The sequence below is a fragment of the Micropterus dolomieu genome, linkage group LG23 (genome assembly GCF_021292245.1).
Source record: "Micropterus dolomieu isolate WLL.071019.BEF.003 ecotype Adirondacks linkage group LG23, ASM2129224v1, whole genome shotgun sequence".
NCBI classification, from domain to species: domain Eukaryota; kingdom Metazoa; phylum Chordata; class Actinopteri; order Centrarchiformes; family Centrarchidae; genus Micropterus; species Micropterus dolomieu.
In genome coordinates, this window is record NC_060172.1 from 34,707,603 (window position 1) to 34,727,582 (window position 19,980).

The following is a 19,980-nucleotide window of genomic DNA, read 5'->3' on the forward strand; positions in this document are numbered from 1 at the left end:
AATTCTTAAAGGCAGAGTATGTGAGTACAGGATTGAGCATTACAGAGTCTTGGCATAAACACATTCTGACATGTCACAGAGTAAGAATAAAAGTAAAAAAGGAATGGAGCTATATTTAGCCTCTAATTTCTTAGGTTGAGTTTTCATTAGTCCTTGTGTATGTCCAAAAAAGATCCCAAGAGATCATCCCATTCTCCTTGTTAGCTGACAGTTTGTGAAGCATAGACTCGTAGGATGCGGTCTCCACCATTGCATTAGTCCAGTCTCTCAGATTAGGAGATACAGCAGTTTTCCAGTGTCTTAAAATAACTCTGGAAGCTGTGACCAAGCCCACCATGATGACAGAAAAGGTTCCCTTTGAGATATTCGGTATTTGTGATCTGTCCCCTAGTAGACATACAGCAGGAGTCAGAGGAATCACTGAGCCTGACCAGTTACTCAAGAAGTACACAATTTTAACCCAAAATGGATTCACCAAACCACATTCCCATACACAGTGAAGAAAAGTTCCTACCTCTGTTTTACACTTCAACACATATTGTCATTCATCAGTTTCATTCTATATAATCTCACAGGGGTATGATAGTATCTATGTATGATCTTATATTGTGTGAACTTCCCTCTTGCCTCTCTTACATACTTTCAACAGTCTGCTAGTATACCCAGCCATTTTTCCTGTGTAAAGCTCATACTCAGGTCTCTTTGCCATAACAATTTCACATTAGAGGACTCACCACTTACTGAGTAGTTTGTTAGTTTATAGAATTGTGAAGCTGTGCAGCGTTCACGTGGCGCATTCAGATAGTCCAGAATATCATTTCCTGAACAATTACCAATTTGAGATTTTACACAGTCCCTAATTTGTATGTATTTCCAAAAATGTTGTTTGCCTTCGAGTTTACATTGACGCGATAATTCTTCATAAGACATGAATTGTCCATTTTCGTAAAGGTCTCCTATAGTACATATACCATTTGAACTCCACTGCTTCCAATACACTGACGTTTTACCAATATGTATGGCAGGATTAGACCACAATGAAGCATATGTCTGCACATATTGTGACACTTTATACATTTTGTGCACCTTAGCCCACACTTCCTTGGAGTGAACAAGAATTGGGTTTGTTGTATTACTTCGTTGAGACAGTTGCTCCTTTGGACTAAATGGTGAACAGAACTCCTTCTCAATCTCCATCCAGTCTTACTTGTTATCTGTCGTTTTCCAATATTTGGCTAATTTAGCCATTTCAAAAGATACCCCATATAATCTTGGGTCAGGTAAACCTAATCCCCCTTTCTCCATAGGGGCGCAAAGTTTACTAAGTTTTATCCTTGCTCTTTTCCCGTCCCATAAAAACTGTTTAACTAGATTATCATACTTCTTAAAGATGGCGGGCGGTATCGTGATTGGCAACATCATAACTAAGTAATTAAATTGAAGAGCTACTATCATTTTAATAATATTGACTTTTCCCCACAGGGTAAGTTTTATCTTTTGCCACTTTTCCAAATTTGTTTTAATTTTTTGCAACACTGGATTAAAGTTTAACAAAGGCATCTCTTCTAAGTCTTGACTGAGTTTAATTCCAAGGTACTTCATGCCTTCTGGTACCCACTTAAATTTAAGCTTTTCCACCATGTAACAGTGGCATGTGGAAGTCATGGGCATAGCTTCGGATTTATTCCAATTGATTATGTAACCTGACAGTTTAGAGTAGGACTGAATAGTATCCATCAGATGTGGTAAGGACACCTCAGGGTCTGTCACTACAGCTAAGATATCATCAGCATATAACAGCAATTTATGTTCCTCTCCTCCGACCTCTACTCCCTTAATACTCCCATTGTTTCTGATACTAACAGCCAGTGTTTCTAGACAAATTATAAACAATAGGGGGCTCAAAGAGCAGCCCTGGCGGGTGCCTCTTGACAGGCTGGAAAAGGGTGATATAACTCCATTGGTAATTACCGCTGCTTTTGGTTCTTTATATAATGTCTTTACCCATTGAGAGAAATAGGGGCCAAAACCAAAATGTGAAAGAGCGGAAAAGAGAAAACTCCATTCCACTTCGTCTAAAGCCTTTTTGGCATCTAGGGAAATAGCAACTATTGGCGCACTTTTGGATGATGCAAATCACTTAAGATATATTAATTTCCTCATGTTGTCCGATGAGGATCTGTTCTCATAAAGCCTGCTTGGTTGGGATGTATAATATTTGGTAAAACTTGTTGGAGCCTGTTATATCTCTGTCTTTTTTTGGGATCAGAGATATTAAAGCTTCATTAAATGTTGGCGGCATGTGGCCTTTTTCAAAAGCCTCCTAATACACCTTCACCAAGACTGGAGCAAGAATGTCTATATACTCTTTATAGTATTCTACAGGAAATCCGTCGTATCCTGGTGATTTCCCAGTATACATTAATGACACAGCATTCTTTATTTCTGCCAACATCATAGGTGACTCTAACTTCCTTGCTTGATCAAGGTTAAGCTTAGGCATATTAATGTTAGAGAAGAATGAATTTATTTGATCCTCATTGCTGGATACTGTTGATGTATATAGTTTCTTGTAATATTGTTGGAATGTCTCATTTATATCTTTTGTCGAGGTTACTAATTTAGTTCCCTGTTTGATGGCTGAGATTATATTTGAGGAGTCCTTTTATTTCACTTGTCTAGCTAGTATCTTCCCAGTTTTTTCCCCACCTTCATAAAAATTTGTTTTTAATCTGTATAAAGAATATTCTACTTTTTTGTTAAAGATTTCGTGCAGCTGAAATTTAAGATTACAAAGTTCCTGATATTGTGATTCTGAGAAGTGTTCCGCTAAACTATTTTCCTTTAATTTAATTTCACCTTCTAATTCTTTGATTCTGTTTAGGCTGTCTTTTTTCTTTTGAGCCGAGTGAGCAATTAGTTTCCCTCTTATATATGCTTTAGAGGCCTCCCAGACAGTTGCAATGTCCTTAGTACTGACAATATTTAAATCAAAGAAAGTTTTCAAATCCTCTCCCAGCGATGACCTGAAGTCTTTGTCCTGTAGTAATGATGAATTCATTCTCCATCTAGTCCTCCTTCCAATGTCCAATTCTGTGTTTATACATAATTCCACCGCTGCATGATCTGTGATAGCAATAGTTCTTATACTGCAACTAACTACACTGTTTACTAAGGGGCTTGCAATCAAAAAAAAAAAATCAATTCTGGAGTGTGACTTATGACAGTGTGAAAAAAAACATGTACTCCCACTTCCGTGGGTTAGTAAGCCTCCAGACATCCACAAGCGCCATGTCACCTTTTAACATATGAATTGCTTCCCTATCTTTGGTCATCAGTGGACCTTTAAACTGACTTTTGTCTAATATAGGGTCCATCACTTGGTTAAAGTCTCCTGCCAAGATAATTTGCCCGTCCATCTCCCCTAAAACCCTATTGACTTCATGAAAGAAGTGTGGGTCTCCCTTATTAGGCGCATAAATATTACACAGTATCACCTGCGTACCTTCTATTAATGCCTGGACACATATCATTCGTCCCTCAGTATCTTTAACTTCTTTAAGCAACACAAAATGTATCCCCCTGTTGAATTTAGCTGCCTCCCCCTCATTCAAATGAGTTTCCTGTATGAAAACTACATCAGCCTTATTAGTTTTTAAATATGACAGTACCTTACGTCTTTTGACTGGATTTCCACTTCCACTAATATTCCATGACATGTACTTAATACATTTCTTAATCATCTTTGTCCAAATGGCCCTCCATACCTATGTCTACCTCACTGTTCCTGTTTGAATCACTGTTCATCTGTAGGGCTATGTCTATGCCTTTTGTGTCGTCATAGTTAAAAATCCTGTACTCTGACAAAATATGAACACTAACATTTAACCTGGAAAAAGAACGTTTCCAGTACAAAATACGGAAAAGAAAAACCATAACCAAAGTCAAAAACCTAAATTCAAGCCAGAAAAAGTCTGACAGTCCCGTAGCTGACATATGCAGCCTAAAAATGAAAAAATAAAATAAAACCTTATCTGGTCCGTGGGTTACCGCTCCTCCCGCTTGAAATCCTCCGTCCTTGGCAGCTGCCAGACGGGTCCCTCTCCTCCGACACCCGTCTTCACAACATTTATGCGGCTCTTCCATACAAACGTTGAAAACCGCATATTACCCCCTGTTTAGTCATCGCCTTGGTCGTTGTCGTCGATGAATTTTTCCGCCGCTGTTGCCGTAGTGAAACTCACATTCTTCCCCCGCCACCTAAACCTCAGTGTGGCCGGGAAGGCCAGCGTGTACTTCACCTCGCGCTCTTGCAGTTTGCGCTTCACGGGGGTGAAGGTTTTCCTCTTCTCCGTAAACTCTTTTGTCATATCGGGGAATACAGACAGTCGACATCCTTCCCATACGAAACCCCGTTTTTCCTTAGCCGCCGATATCACCTTGTCTCTCGCTGACTGTCTCAGAAACCGTATCAGCACCGGTCTCGGGGGCCGGCAACGGTGCGAGCAACCGGTGTGCTCTCTCCACCTCAAACTCGGCATCAGCCCGGACCCCCAATCCCCTCCGTCAAAATTTTTGGACACAGCTCAACAATGTCCCATTGGTCCCAAAAGTCTCTTTCAGGCCTATGAGCCTCACGTTTTTCCTTTTGCTGTGATTTTCCAGGGCTTGAATGCGGTCCCACATTGCGTCCACTAGCTTGTTTCTCTTGTCACCATCTGCGTGTAGTCACTCTCAGGTCTCCTCTAGGCGCTTAATGCGTGTGTCTACTTCTGCCAGACTCTGTTGCATAGACGTCACTGTCGCTTTCAACTCCGTTGTCGTTTCTATAATAGTCATTTAACAGTTCGGGTAGCCTTACGGCCCGTGTCTTTGAAATATTTCGATGTGGCCATTTCGCTTGAATCCGAATGTTTCAGTTCTCCAAAATGCGCCAGCCGTTTACTCTTCGAGGCGAGGGTAGTTTTCAATATAACTTGAGCCTATACTTCGGTATTGTCTCAAAAGTAATGTCGGAGAGCAGAGGCTCCCTAATCAGCCGCCATCTTGTTCGCCGTACCCACGTGACTCCGTGAAGGGCACTTTTTCAAAGAATTCCTAGTTTCTGACTTCACAAGACTTCTTTGTTATGAAACTGTCCAAAATCGGTTTGTTCACATTGTGGTATAGTAACTTGTTAAAAAGCAATCACTGACTAACTGCCATACTCAGCTGACAAAGGGGCTATACATAGTTTTTCAACGAAATCACTTATTAATAAAGCAAATTTTAACTGCCTTATTGTCAATGGGCTCTAACCTCACTTAGAAATGAAGCACACGTCTGTTTTCTCTGTTGCTTGGATCAGCCACTATTCTGCTATAAATGTGAAGGAACCGGGTCAGGATGTAGCCCTGTACGCGCTCCCGAGCCTCTCTCCAACTACAGCGAAAACACCGCAGCTAACACCAAAAAAAAACACCAACTCCCAGCACAACACAGACTCTAACACAAACTCCACATAAGGACACAAAACAACAATAAAGGTGTATGTGCTGATTTAGCCTGCAAGAAAGGATGACGGAAAAGCAAATGTGGAGCAATTTGTTTATAGGCAGGATGTGGTGTGCTGGGGAGGTGGCATCGGGACTTGTGGCAACAAACTGGGCAAGCTGGTGAAGAAGGACAGCTCAGTGGTGGGGATGGAACTGGACAGTGTGGAGGCAGTGACTGAGAGGAGGATGAGAGGGAAGCTGAAAACCATCTGGACTCATCCAGCCCCGAGCCTCAAAGCGCTTTGGAGGCTCATTTGTGCCGTCAGCCATCAGGCTCCACAACGCCACAGCACCAAACTGACAGATTTGTGCCTGATTTTATCTGAGACATTTATCTGGTTGTAAATAATTATTATTGATTGTATAGTGTAAATAGTGTGTTAATACATCTACAATACTGCATCTGTTCTTTTATATTCCTTGTGCTGCTATATTGTGTTAAATTTCCCCTACGGGGGATTAATAATGTAATATCTTATCTTAGGAGCAGTACTTTAGCATGGATCCACCTCTGTTTGCTTCGTAACGTTCAATTTAGATTTACATTTTACATGTCATTTTACCGACACTAAGGTACACAGCTTCTCCACCGTCTCAGTCACTGTAACTTATGTGGGTTTCAGATTGTGCTCACTCATGAGTTCAAGCGAGCACCCGTACGAGCACACACCTGGTTACAATCTTAAAACGCACTGCTAGTGGCCGCTGAAAACTACATATTAGCCCTTTAAGCAGAGCCATAAATTTTTATTCAAAATTTCATTTGAACGTGGAAAATGAATAACTATTTGCTCTGTTCACATTTAAAACTCAGTGTATAAGCAGACTGGGTCCTACCTTGTACTCCAACAAGAAGTATTCGTAAAATGCACTGTCATTCTGATCAGGCTATTGTTGTTCAACGCGTAAGCAATATGGAGGAAAATATCAAGTTATGCTGAAACTGATAATCATGACACCAAACCATCTGAGAGCCATCTGAGTAATGTGTGGAAGCATTCTGGATTCAACATATGGAGAAATTGGGGATAACTGTGAGACAGTTTGCAGATTGTAAAATGCAACTGCCTGCAGCAATATTACCACAACAACAAAATATAAGGGGTCACAAATAAAAGTAACATGAATTTAAACCAATTCCAAGTTATTTCTCATTAGTTTGAGCTTGAAAAAGTGGCAGCCTCACTGATGGTGTACGGTTTTTGTAATCACAAATGGCAAACATCTTTCTTTATACACAGGATCCAGTGTTTCCCACAGGTTTACATGCTGCAATTAGCTTTGAGAGTTTGGCAGCAAAACAGAACTAAATTTGCAGTATGGGCTAGGAAGACCACATGAATGAAATATCCTGGCATAACAATATAATAATAAAAATAACAAGAAAAACCATTAGTGTGGGCAGCCAAATAAACTCTAAGTATAGTAACACTGCAAATCACAAAGTAGTAAGTTAGGCATCTGCTACAGATTCTGTAAAACTCAGTCTCTACTGTACTGCCAACAGTTCAGCCAAGTTCAGTTGACTTCTGAGACAGAGATAACTGAATCTATGAAAGCATACTGTGAAAATGAAATAAAACTTTAGTTCTAGTACTGTGCATGAATACCAGTGTCTGAGGGAGAATGGAACTTTGATTTTGGTTTTATGTATAGGTCTACATTAATTACACAGTGTAACAATTTTCTAATGTTATTCCCTAATTGCTTATGCCTCAAAAGTATAGAAAATGGCTATTATTCCCCGCAAACTTTGTTTTTTTAACAAGGACAGTGATATTTTGAAATAACCCTATTTCCAATGAGAGAACGGGCAAATATGTGCCTTTCCATTCACATAAAGTCACATAAATTTAAAGGGAGTATTTAAAGGGGCTATATGTTTTTGATTAGGCTCCACGTAAGGATCCAAAACAACAATAAAGTTTTATGTGCTGAAGCCCCTCAGACCAAACAGGTTCAGATGATGTCGAGTAAGAGAGTGAGCAGGAGAAACACAAAGAAAGTCACATTAGCTCACCGGCTAACGCCGATCTGCAGAGACTTGCATCGCTTAAGGATTGTGTATTCAAAAGAGCCTTAGTGAACCCCTCTCGCAGTAAAGGTGTTACTGGAGACATTTAGCAGGACAGCAAAGGAGCGGTCCAACCCCTCTCTCTCCACAGGTCACCTCTGGACATCAAAAGTACCAGCAGTCCGGCCTCAACCTGACTCCTTTTCCCATAGAACGGCTGAGCCATAAAACACCACTCCCTTCTCTCTTTAGCCGATGTGCAAATGTGATAAGCCAGGAATGCGAAAGGGGGAACATTAACAACCCCTGTTTTTCTTCAACCAACACATGTTTCATTATAAACTGTGTTTGTTCTGTTTAAATAATAATCCTTGCTAAGTTAGTAGTGGCGTTTGCCTCTTAGTTTAGTAGTAATGACCCTGTTGTTATCCTTTAGTGATGTTTGAAAACTAGAGAACCATAAGAAAGTAATCTTGAAGAGTTCCTTAATTTCCTCATTTTGTTTTGTTTTAATTTTAATTAACTCCCTGTTATTCCCTAGTAATCACTGTCTGTTTAATATTAACTAATGCTTTAGTTAAACGTTCCATACACAATTTCCTACTAAAACATTCATCCACACGCTCATGTGTATAACCAGCTTCCCAGTTCCCAGTTAAAGTGGTAAATCTCAAAGTTGAATGTCTGCTGTTTTCTCGTACGATCCGAGCTCCACCAAGGGACAGAAAAGGAATAACACACATGCGTTTAAAACTCGGCTTACACCGACAATGAGCGCCAAATATCTATCACCATGTAATGGTATAAACAAATTCTTTGCTGCCATGCTTACATCTAAATTGTCTCTTGAGTTAAAACATGTAACCATCAAGTTTACACTAAAAACATGTAGTTAAGCTTTGTTACGCCTTTTATTAAGTATATAACAATTAAGAAACCCTTAACACTCTAGTGTTTAGTCTTGTTTTGCTTGTCTTTATCCGAATGTTTAGAACTAAGTATTTTTCAAATGTTGATATTGCGGAGAGAGAGATTAAATGAAAATACGCGCAACATATATTTTCTTTATCCCACTAAAAAGTTAACACTTTTGAGGTAACTCCCCCAGAGAAATCCACTCCCCAAATTGACGTCACCACGTCCTGAAGAAGCTAGATAAAAGGCCTTGTTGTCTTTTGTCTCCCTCTTCTTAAAAAACTCTCTTGAAACTAAACTCTCGTGTATCCTCTCGTAATTACGAACAACGTTCGTTACTTTTGAAATTACGATCTTTTTTTTTTTGTTTCAGACAAGCTGAGAAAGCTACTGTCCTTGAATCCCCAATTTTCTTTGCGGGAGCTTTGATTTTGTTTGGAGCTGCCCGGGATGAAACTTTCCCCAGACTTGTTTAAACTCAGCAACATTAAATAGCCTATATTCCCGGGCCTCGCGAACCTACGGCGAGTCTTATTTGATTTTGTTGTTTTAACATCATCCGATCGTTCTAAGCAACTTTGGACCCAGAAACTCAGAAGCCCGTTCACTTCTTGCCTTGAATGAACGGAGTCACGGCTCCAACGACAGAGTCTGGAGTGTGTTCCGCCGAGCTAGAGCGACACCAAACGACCTGACCGCCCGCTGCTGCAAGCGTTTTCCCGCAAAGGACTCCGGAACGAATCCACCGGTTTGAACTCAACTCGAGACGCCACTGGGGTGTCTGGCCAGGACAACATCCACGAGCCAACCGGCAGTGAGCCTTTGCTACGTAATTGCCCTAAAGTAAGGCAAAACAAACTACACTCTGTGACTCGTTGGTGTTCTTTAGGTGGCCCTCATCTATAGTTAAGAAACCCCTAGGCTATTCAAACTAAATTTGCAACGTAATTTCTGACCATTTGTTCCCTCATCCTCGGAGAATCCTCTCCCTGTACAATATAAACTGAAATTCCATCGAGCCTAACATTCTGTTCATTACCTTCTGGTTTGTTTCATGTTGACTGTTCTCCCTGTAATATTCCCACATTTACTCCCTCTGTTGTACTCCCTTTAGTTAGTCAATAAATTTCAACTTGATCACAGTGATTTGAGTGTGTGTGCATTGTTAAGAATCTGGGATCCCTGTTCAGAGAATTTACCCTCAGATTTGAGAGTGACTAAAGTTTACGATTTCAGAATAACTGAACCATTAATAACTAATGAATTACCAGAAATTCGTCTAATTATCAAGCTATACTCAAGGACCTAAAGCCTTGGGGTGACAAGCAAATCTGTAGGTGGTGCCCTGGTTTCGAGGTATGAATTAATATTCCCTAAAATATTAATTTTTATAACTTTATTAAAAATTATACGTAGCGTTAGACCTGCTACAGGAACGATTTGTTTACTAGCCACGAGCAGCCAGCTAACGCTACATTAGCTCGGACCTGCCACTGTTTGCTTCGTAACGTTTAATTTAGATTTATTGCCTTTTACCAATACTCAGGTACAGAGCTTCTCCACCTCTCAGTAGGTGTAACTAACATGACCCACATTATATACAACCCAGAAGAAGAGCCATCCACTGACACTACAGTAAATTTACTTACTGCGGTCTAACTGTTACAAAGTGTGACACAATCTCGTTATAATATTCAGTCCAGCTCACTACCCGTTTCATTATCATCCAATACATGTAGCGTTGCTGACATTGCTGAGCCTCTGGAGACAGATTCAAAGATAGTTCCTGAAAGCAGCAGGCGAGCTAACGCTGGAGCACGCTGGCTAAATGCAATACTGAGGACAGAGATGAATAAATGAACAATTTCTACATGTTTAACGTTTCCTTACAGACAGGTGTATTGAGAAAGTATTGTCTTTTTACTTGCGAAGGTTTTATTGCGCGTACTTACAGTAACGAGCGTAGCTGTTATCACCTAACGTTACAGTAGTTTGGAGCTAACTTAACCCTCACTGTGTGTGTGGGGGGGGGGGAGCCGACAGAGAGCAGGCAGAGATTGCAGCCTGATGATTTTCTTATCCATTGCGTTTCAAATTAAATCAGATTTGACGCTCGAGACTTAACGTTACATCATAGGACCCGCAAGTCTCAATAGCAGTATCAATAAGCTTATTGATTTTCGGGTTTTGAGAAATTTTGGAACCGGGTCCTTTTGGAACCAGGTCTCGATCCCCATCCCTAATATACAGTATAACATATATCTATTATAGAGCTCTGACAAATTGCTTCATAAGGTCTGATTTGATGTGCAGTGGTGGCACCTCTCGGGGATCCACCAGTGGCTCCCACTTGACGTTGTTCCTCCTGACAGAGAACTCGGTCCGCTGTGGCCAGTCCAGCCTATGGTAGTGCACCTTGGTATCCCAAAGGGAAAGATAGCAGGGGAAACTTGGTTTGGAGACCTATCAGGAATGCCACCATTTTGAAGTGTCCTATGATCTCTAAGCTGTACTCATCATATTTCAAGGCGTCCAGTACCAGGGAAAGAGACGGACCGTACTTGTTACCTTTATGGAGCAGCTCCGCTTTGAGACTGGTGAACCATTGGAAGGTGCTGATGCCACCACTGTACATCAAATTGAGCCTTATGAAACAATTTGTCAGAGCTCTAAATAAGGAGTCAGCAGCGTTCAAGTACCTTCAAGACTTTCCACCTAAGTTTTCTGAGGCAAAGCTCAAAGACGGTCTATAAATAATAAAATATGTTACTTTGGATTTATAGGTTGTTGTTTTGTTGTTTATGTGAATGAAAAGACACAATTTTGCCTGTTTTCTCGTTGGAAATAGGTACATTTCAAAATACCACAGTCCTGGTCACTAAAGCAAAGTTTGTGTGAGACTTTTTTAGGTCTCAGAGAATTCACTGATCAGACCCCTGACAAGAGAGAGCCAAGTTCAGTGCTTGGAGTGCTACTGTCAACATAAAGTAACTTACTAACAAATTACTGTGAGTTCTAGTTTTCATTACCACTGCTGTGCAATAATCTGTTCACAGCAGGTCATATTTTGTTAAGATGTAGTGATTTGACTACTAGCTTTTTATTATTCAGTAGATACTGGGAGGCTGAGTTTTAAACTTATTTGCCCTGGTTTAACTGGCACCTTAAAAAGAGAGAGAACACTGATATGGGGGCCAACTTACTCCTGTTAACAGTTCCAACCTGGTTTATACACTAGTTCAGTAGGCCTATGAAGAGCAAAACAGGGCTGTGTGATATTATATAGCTCATACAATGCAGCCCAATGAGGATGCAGTCTAGAACACACTTCATAAAGGAGACACACTTGTAAAGTTCTTTGTCTCTCCTCCTCCTGTGCTGACGCTGTTTTAAAAGAGGCCTATATGCAATGTTAAAGGTTTCTTTGTGTTTTCCTGTTGTGGAAAATGTCTACATTATTGTTAACAATTATTATATAAGACATTCAAATGAATACAAAAAGTATTATTGTTGTGCTGTATTTAGTATGACGTCATACAGTGAGTTTTTTCAGCACCCCCAACTCTGAATGCCTTCCAGCGTGCCTGAAGCAGGTTATGTGCACATGTACCTAGAAACTAGTCTGGTGTAAAGACTGCACTTATCAAACTGCGGATGCAGTCGTAGCGTGATCCTCTGCATCTGCCATTAAAGTTGTGTGTTTTCATTGTGTAGTCGTCGTGATTGTGTACAGCTATCTGCTAGCTTATCACATGTTAACATTTAAAATGAACTGATCAGTAAAGAATTACTTTCAAACACCGCCTCATCGCTGTTTGGTGAACCAGAACAGAGCCAGCCACACACGTGTATACCTCTAGTACAAAATTTGACACTGTTTTGAAATTCGTTTTCCGGAAAACCACTGCAATATGAACGTAACTAAAAATACCATTTGCTTGATGGATTGTTTGTGCTGACTTACCAAGAAGAGCTTTAAAGAGGTTGCTTTTGAAAATCCCCATTACTCTCTGAATGGCAGTTTTGAGCTGCTGCTCCTCTGGCTTCCTCAGTTTAGTGCAGTACTCCTCCAAAAGCCCCAAGGCTCGAGCTGTGTCTGCAGAGGGGGCAAATGAGTCAGGTTGTTGTTGTGTCCTTGGTTTGTTATCTTAATATAGTAATAAAAAATAAAAATAATATTGGTAATAATAATAATGTAATGTACCTACATATGTGTCTGTGTGTATACGTAATGCAATAGATATACACACAGATAAAATAGCCCTAACACTATAGATTCAAGTCTTTAAATACAGAGATGACTAAAGTCAGATTAGGTGACTTTACCTTCCTCTACAGCTGTACTATCAGCACACTGCAGAAATAGACACAAGAAGATATACAATATATGGCCACAACTATGTGGACACCCCAGCATTCCAGAGATATATATATATATACATATATATTCCAGTTATAGTTGGTTATGTCATTCCAAAACCATGGACATTAAAAGGTAACTTCTGCATCTTTCAACCTGGACCTCATTTTACAACAATTTTGATATTGGTATTGAGCAAGTGTGCTGCAGTAAACCAGAAACAGTCACTATAAGCCACCAGACTCTATTGATTAAAAACAGTAATTTTCAGTTCAGTTCATGTTTCATTTAAACATTGTTGCTAAAGCAGTTTCAAAATCAAAAGTTTACATTTGAATATGACATAAGATTAATCCAATCTTACCTCGCAGAATACAAGAGTTGGTGGGCTACCGCTGCCTCGGTCAGTTTGTTTGTCGAGGCAGCGGTAGCCCACCAAGTCCTGTGTTCTGGGAGTGTGAAAGCTTTGATGAGAGCGATATAGCGACCATTTCTGGTTAAACAAAAAGGGTCACACATACTTTGACAAGGCACATTTGCCCACCAGCATTATGTTGCAGTCCTGTATCACAGCTGCCAACTGCAGTGTGCTCGCACAATACTGGACCAATTTCAAAACGTTTTGTCCCCATTAGTCATGAAAACATAGGAAAATAGGGTCCATGTTAAAAAAAAAGCATAAGGTACCCTTTAATGTGCTAATTAACCAACCTCCATTCTTCTGGTTTTAGTCTTACCACCAGATTTTGGAACCTGGCTGCAGGGATTTGCTTGCATTCAGATACAAGAGCATTAGTGAGGTCCAACACTAATGTTGGGTTATAATGTCTGGCTTGCAATTGGTGTTCCAGCTTATTCTAAAGGTGTTGAATGAGTTCTGGGTTCTGTGCAGGCCAGTCAAGTTCTTCCACACCACACTAGGATAACCGTTTCTTTATGGAGCTGACTTCACACACGGGGCATGTTAAAATAGGAAAAATAGACTAAAGAGAGGCCATAGACTATGTCTATTATGTATATTCTGAGCCTAATGGAAACCAAAAGGTTGGACAAGCTTGAATTTCGACTATGAAGTGCTGACAAATGCAATGTTGGTGATGTGACAGCATCTACATCATTCACATTTAGTACTTACAGGGTCTGATACTGAAGGAGCAAAAACTACTCACCTTTTTTTCTGACAGGCATGGCTGACTCAGTTTAAACTTGACTCTTGCTAGGGCTTCCCGTTCAGTCTTCTGTGCATGGTTAAAAAGTTCTTTCTCAGAGGGATTACAGAAAACAGGAAGGGTTTTGATAAACTTCACTCTACTCCAAGAGCTCTGACAAGAGAACTTAAACCAGTGGCTCTCAAAGTGGAGTCCAGGAACCACCAGGCCCTGAGGGTTATCCTGGGGGGGTGGGGGGTTCCAACAAAATGAGGAAACAATTAATTCCACTGACTAGATTTAAAAATATTTCATCACTGATCCTGGTCACAGGTGTCTCTGTCCCAGATGACAGTATCAACAGTAATCCACAAGAAGCTCAGATAAGGTCTCCTGTAGTAATGCCTCATCAACTTTTATCTACTGTGTACAGTAACTCAAGATGAGAACACTGGGGAGCCCCTGGTTTCTGCACCAGAGGTTGTGTATTACTTCTGTCTGGGTCCACTTCAAAAACAAATCCTTTAGCTGAAGAGCTGGCAGACCAAGAAATACTGACCAGAAAGACATGCCCTGTCATGTCTGATTCAGTGCTGACAGACAGCCTCTCACAGACAGACGGGTCATAATACACTACTGGAGACAGACGGGTGGACACCAAGCCCTTAAGTCGTCACAGCGGATGAATGGTGTGTAGAAACGCTGGCTCAATGTCTCACGGTGAGCAGGAGCTGTCAGGTGTTAGGGCAGCCAGCACTGTGCTCCGTCCACACAGCTGGGGAGTTGTGACATTCCTAGGTCGGCCCTCGGTCAGAACAGCTGGTCCACATCATTTTCTCCGCCTCACAGTCCACACTTGAAGTTTATTTTACCTGCCTACAAGCCAAAATGCAGGGTAAAGGGTGCGCCACACTTCAAAGAAAAAAAAGAAGAAACGTGCGGTGTCAAGTCCCTGCGTTTTCTTTAGGAAATGTCAGCTAACACATAACAGTCACTTCAGAGTTTTTCTCTGGATGTTCTGGCTTATGGAGAGACGTGTCTGTAAGTTACTCCCCGTGAGGCAGGTAACGTCAATGAGCAAGATTTTAAAAAAACCTCTGACGCTGACTGTTCCAGTTGCTTCTATAAACATGCGTGTTGTACATTAGTTAGCTAGCATTCATGCGAAATCACCAGCCAGTGGCGGTGCCAAATGAAATGTTGCTTTCTCAGTGCGACGCCTGGCTGTAGGAAAATACCTGCCTGTCAACTGTGAGAGAAAACGCATGGCTCTCAAATGACTCCATGTATTTTCATATTCCGTAAAATGGTGACTATGCATTCGCCGGGAATTTCTCCTGTTAAAAATCAGCACTGTCCTCGACCTGCCAAATCTCTTTATTCTATAACCAAGTACTGTACAGTAGCGTTTCCCATATGAGCTGACAGCATCACCAACAGTTTTGAGTGCCAGGAATAAGCTAGCCACAAGGACAAACGGAACTTCCCTTTATAGCTTTCAAAATAATAGTTTCGTTAACGATACATTTCAAACAGAATGGTAGCTCAAGTGAATATTTTTATATTTCTAATGTTTTGTAATATATAATAAAAAGATAACATGAGTACACTTTTTAAAGTGATTGAATTGTCAGTCAATGCAATAAAAATGAGATTTTTTAACAAAATGACCATCAACATAGAAACAATATTTTTATTTGCAAAGTGTAAAACATTTTTTCTCTCCTGTTTGTGGAGAAGAAGCACTCCCGAGTTCCCCGGATTGGCATGTTTTCGTCTGATTAAAAACCTGAGACTTAGAGATTAATTATAAAATAACAGGTAAAGTGTCACGCTCCATACTTTTATTTTGGAGGCAAACTCGCTTGACTTCAGGGCTAAATGCGGTGAACTTGTCGCAGCTTTACCTTAGCAACGCAGAGGCTGGTCGCTGGTTGGCGGTTCCCGTTTTGATTGACAAGATTTGACAACTAATCGTGTAGTGGGTTTTCTTGTCGCATCATGGTGGATCAACCAATGACATAACTTTAGACCTGTGCGAAGGTGAGAGTTAAAATATTGCTGCATTAAATGTACTGTAGGAAATATGGGAATTCTAGTTTATTCTGACTTCGATAACCTGACATTGTAATAGAATTATCCTTATTTATTAGGCTATCATTATTATTGTTTTTAATACGAAACAAAACACTTTTTTCTTTCAAACCCTTGTGTACTTGTAATTGGTAAATTCCAATGAGATGCAGTGGGACTTGGCAATATTCCTTGCCATTTGTGTCCCAGCAGCAGACTCTGGTGGTCACTAAAGAAAAAATTATATCTAATATTAGTAGGCTACAGCTGCTGCTGGAGAGGACTTTAATTTGAAAATAGTGAATATAACAACCCCTCGCAGAATACTGTGTATTGTTTAGAACATAGACTGTATAAAACAAGTTAACTGCATACACAAGGTGTACAATAAATAATAAAAACAAAGCAACACCACATAATATGCTGAGTCAGCCTTGGATTCTGCATTCATTGCAAGCTTAAAAAAAAGACATTCCCACTGGCCATTGATTGTTGTTGTTAAGAATTTATGTCCCATTATCTATTCTTAATGAATAATGCTCATAACTTGCAGTTATTGCCAGAAGAGAATCACAAATGAACATCTAGGCAGGCTTGAATTTAGAGGTAGACCGCTGTAAAACATTGAAGTAGGACACAAGAATCTACAATAAAGGTAAAAATACAATATAGAACAGTATCTTAAAAATTAATTGAATGTGACAGGTCATTGACAACATACTGTATGTTTTCAGAGAGACATGCTGACTTCAGATTGTTGTGTAGAGCAGGTTAGAAGAGCAGCTGGAAGCAGTCCTTACATCTGCTCTCTGCTGCCCCCTGCTGCTGTCTGTGCAGCTCCTCCTCCTGCAGCAGCTTAGGATCCAGTTGGACTTCGGTTTTTTTCTCAGCAAGGAGCAACAGTGAGAGGTGAGCTGGCTTTTCTCTTATATTGTAATTCTATAACCTCAGTTTATCAAGTCTTGTTAAAACTCCCTATAGGAATATGGTGTGTATCTTTAATTGGGAAACTCCATCAATGAACAGTTGGAACAGCCTTTTAACTGCAAGTTTTATATTTCTAAAGTTTCTCTGAAGAATAGATATGCTTACTTTCCCCCAGCCAGCCTTGTTGGGCTACACTGAACTGTTTGGACAGAAACATTCTGTTTTTTTACTCTGAATAGTCATATTTTAAGTCATATTAACTGAACACGATATGAACTTCGATGTCAAATTAGATGTAGACGCTATACCAATCAACAAAAGCATTGTTTTTCTACTGTAGTAAAAAACGTAAAGTCTTCAGTGGATAAATATTAACTTTATTTACCGAGACAGGCTTGAGTGGTTGTGGTTTGTAGTAAGTAACATGGTGTTAGCCAGTGAAAATGACAACATGCAAGGATTTGTTACCACTCCGTCTTTGAATCTTTTGAATCGGAAACCTGGTGCTACAGAGATAGGGGAGATAAAGGTATACCAGGCAGAAATTTGTTTTTCCCCTTTGTTTGACAATCGCTTTAAGTGAATAGTTTACATACAGGTCAAAATATCACTTTTACAGTAGATATAGATAAAACAGAATAATGTTGCATGTTAAATCTTCAGTTTTCTCAAGGGAGCTAAACCAGTGATGAAATCATATCACAGCTATCACAACAAGGAACTAAGTCCTCTATCCTTAACCTAGACTTTTAGAAATGGAAATGCAACATTATTTTTTTGTATTATATTAAACCTGTATGACCTTATTTATTCAGGGCTTCCTACAGCTTAGTTTACATGCTACTCAAGAGGCGATTACATCTTTCCTAACTTGGATGATGAATAAACAATGGTAACCAGTTCAACCTCAACCATTTCTAAAACAAAGTCACAATTACCTAACTACCATATTCTCAAAAGCAGCTGAATGACAATACTTTCTTTGGTGAGAACATTTAGAAAATATAAGTGTGCTGTTTCACCAAATGAAGTATTTCTTCCACATGAACTTCAAACCAAGCAAGTGAAATTTCCCCCCAAAGTGGGTGGAACAAGGACATTGTCAGAACATGCAGGCATTCCTCAGAAAGATTTTGTCTTGTCGGAAAAGCAGCAACTCAGCTCTGTAATCTATCTATCTCTATATATTGTTGGTTCACTGAGACCATTCTTTATTAGCTAGACATTGCCACCTTTGTCACACACAGATATTCAATGTTAGATTTTCTGACAGGTATTGTGGTTGTGCAGCAGACAGAAGGATGACAGACAGTAGCACTAGCTTTACATGTCAAAACAAAGGAGCATTTGTGTTTTATCAAACTGTTGTGGTGGCTTGAATAGCAGGCCTGGACTCTTGATGGGGTGAAGCTATGTTTTTATTGTCGACTCCTTGCACTGATAGAATGATGATTTAAATGGGTTTTACTGTGTCAGGTTTCACTGGGTGATTTTTTAAAATTGAGAAATGATCTGCTACTGTGTTACTAGTCATCATCTTAAGTAATTTCACAGTTTTATTACCCCTGAGACTTTTCTAATTTTCTTACAGTACATCTTACTTATCAGCTTCCATTGCATATCTTCATTTTGAGGCTTATTAACTGCTTCTGACTAGGGATGCAACTAATGATTTAATTACTGAATTGTTTGCTAATTATTTTCTCAAAAACTGTTTAGTCTATAAAATGTGAGTTAATAGTGAAAAATGCCTATCATAATTTCAAGATGACATTCAGTTTGCTCGTTTTGTCTAAATAAAATGCTAATGCTCCATATTTATATAGTGCCTTTCTAGTCTTTTTGACCACTCAAAGCGCTTTTAAACTACATTCACCATTCACCCACATTCATACACTGAGCCTAAGTGCTCAAACAGAAACTAACATTCACACACATTCATACACTGGCGCAACAGCCGCCAGGGGCAATTCAGTATCTTGCCCAAGGACACTTCGACATGCACCTTCTTATTAACCTGCTCTACCTCCTGAGCCACAGCCGCCCCGATAAGACTGCAAAACCCAAAGATGTTAACTGTATCATCACATAAGACAGAAAAAAAGCATGAAATAATCACATTGGAAATGCTGGAACCAGTGAACATTTAGCATTCTTACTTAAAAACAGCTTAAAATGGCTTATTGTTTATTAATTTGCTGTTGATTGATCAATCATTTTGACTCTGCTACCAAGTATTACACACTCAGTTTGTGAGTGCTAGAAGAGAAGCGTTCCCCTTCTTCCATCAATCTCAGAAAATTGAATTTCCCCTTAGTTGTTGCTGCTTTCAGGTTCAAACTGATATGGAAAGGATGGCTGCAGAACACAAGCTGAAGCAGAACATATCCAAAGCTAGCAAAGTTCCTGAAGATTAAACGCAATAAGGCGTGTCTTAACCACAGATCATTTAACATGATGGATAAATCACACATCACCCAGTTTGTGACACTGACTTTCTCATTTAATTTATTAGGATCCCCATTAGCTGTAGCCGAAGCAACAGCTATTCTTCCTGGGGTCCACGCAACACTCTATACATCATAGCACACAATTGCAGAAAATCACACATGACCACAACAAAGACAATACAACCATACACAAACACGATACAACACAATACATAACCCAGCTCTCATCAGTTAAAAAAAAAAAAAAAAAAAAAAAACCAAACACACACCTCACTCAACTGAACAAACAAATCTATTATCTAGACAGTACAGTGCGCTGTATAGAGTCTAGATACTACTTAAGCGTCCTTGGATGAGGAAAGCTGTTTTGCCAGGAGATGTTGTTTCAGTGATATTTTAAAGCAAATTATTTTATTTTAAACCTGTCCTGCCCGGCAGCTTGGTATAAAGTATGATGAGCTGATACCATATTGTGCCAGACAGATTTTACTTTAACAAGAGAGTATTAATATACTCCTTTGTCTGTTTTATTATTTGTTTAATTATGTATTGATTTGTC

At 39.8% G+C, this 19,980-nt stretch overlaps 2 protein-coding genes across 29 annotated transcripts in view; one reads left to right on the top strand and one right to left on the bottom strand.

The window, feature by feature from the left end:
• dlg2 (discs, large homolog 2 (Drosophila)) overlaps positions 1-15,373 on the bottom strand; it is a 247,198-nt gene extending 231,825 nt beyond the window's left edge. For 18 of the 20 annotated variants that reach the window (XR_006823055.1, XM_046039069.1, XM_046039068.1 and 15 more), the window contains exons 1-2: positions 13,993-15,373; positions 12,428-12,559 (exon numbers count right to left, since the gene is read on the bottom strand). Coding sequence is in view for 19 of the 20 variants with exons in the window: in XM_046039069.1 (XP_045895025.1) it covers positions 12,428-12,559; positions 13,993-14,011 (151 nt within the window). In the remaining variant the exon portion in view is untranslated. The remainder of the gene's footprint in view (positions 1-12,427; positions 12,560-13,992) is intronic. The other 2 variants (XM_046039060.1, XM_046039061.1) reach the window with 2 other exon arrangements.
• A 526-nt stretch (positions 15,374-15,899) lies between these two features.
• Positions 15,900-19,980, top strand: part of sytl2a (synaptotagmin-like 2a) — a 44,536-nt gene continuing 40,455 nt past the window's right edge. For 6 of the 9 annotated variants that reach the window (XM_046040750.1, XM_046040756.1, XM_046040757.1 and 3 more), the window contains exons 1-3: positions 15,900-16,014; positions 16,598-16,699; positions 16,779-16,953. The gene's annotated coding sequence lies outside the window, so the exon portion shown is untranslated. The remainder of the gene's footprint in view (positions 16,015-16,597; positions 16,700-16,778; positions 16,954-19,980) is intronic. The other 3 variants (XM_046040751.1, XM_046040753.1, XM_046040754.1) reach the window with 3 other exon arrangements.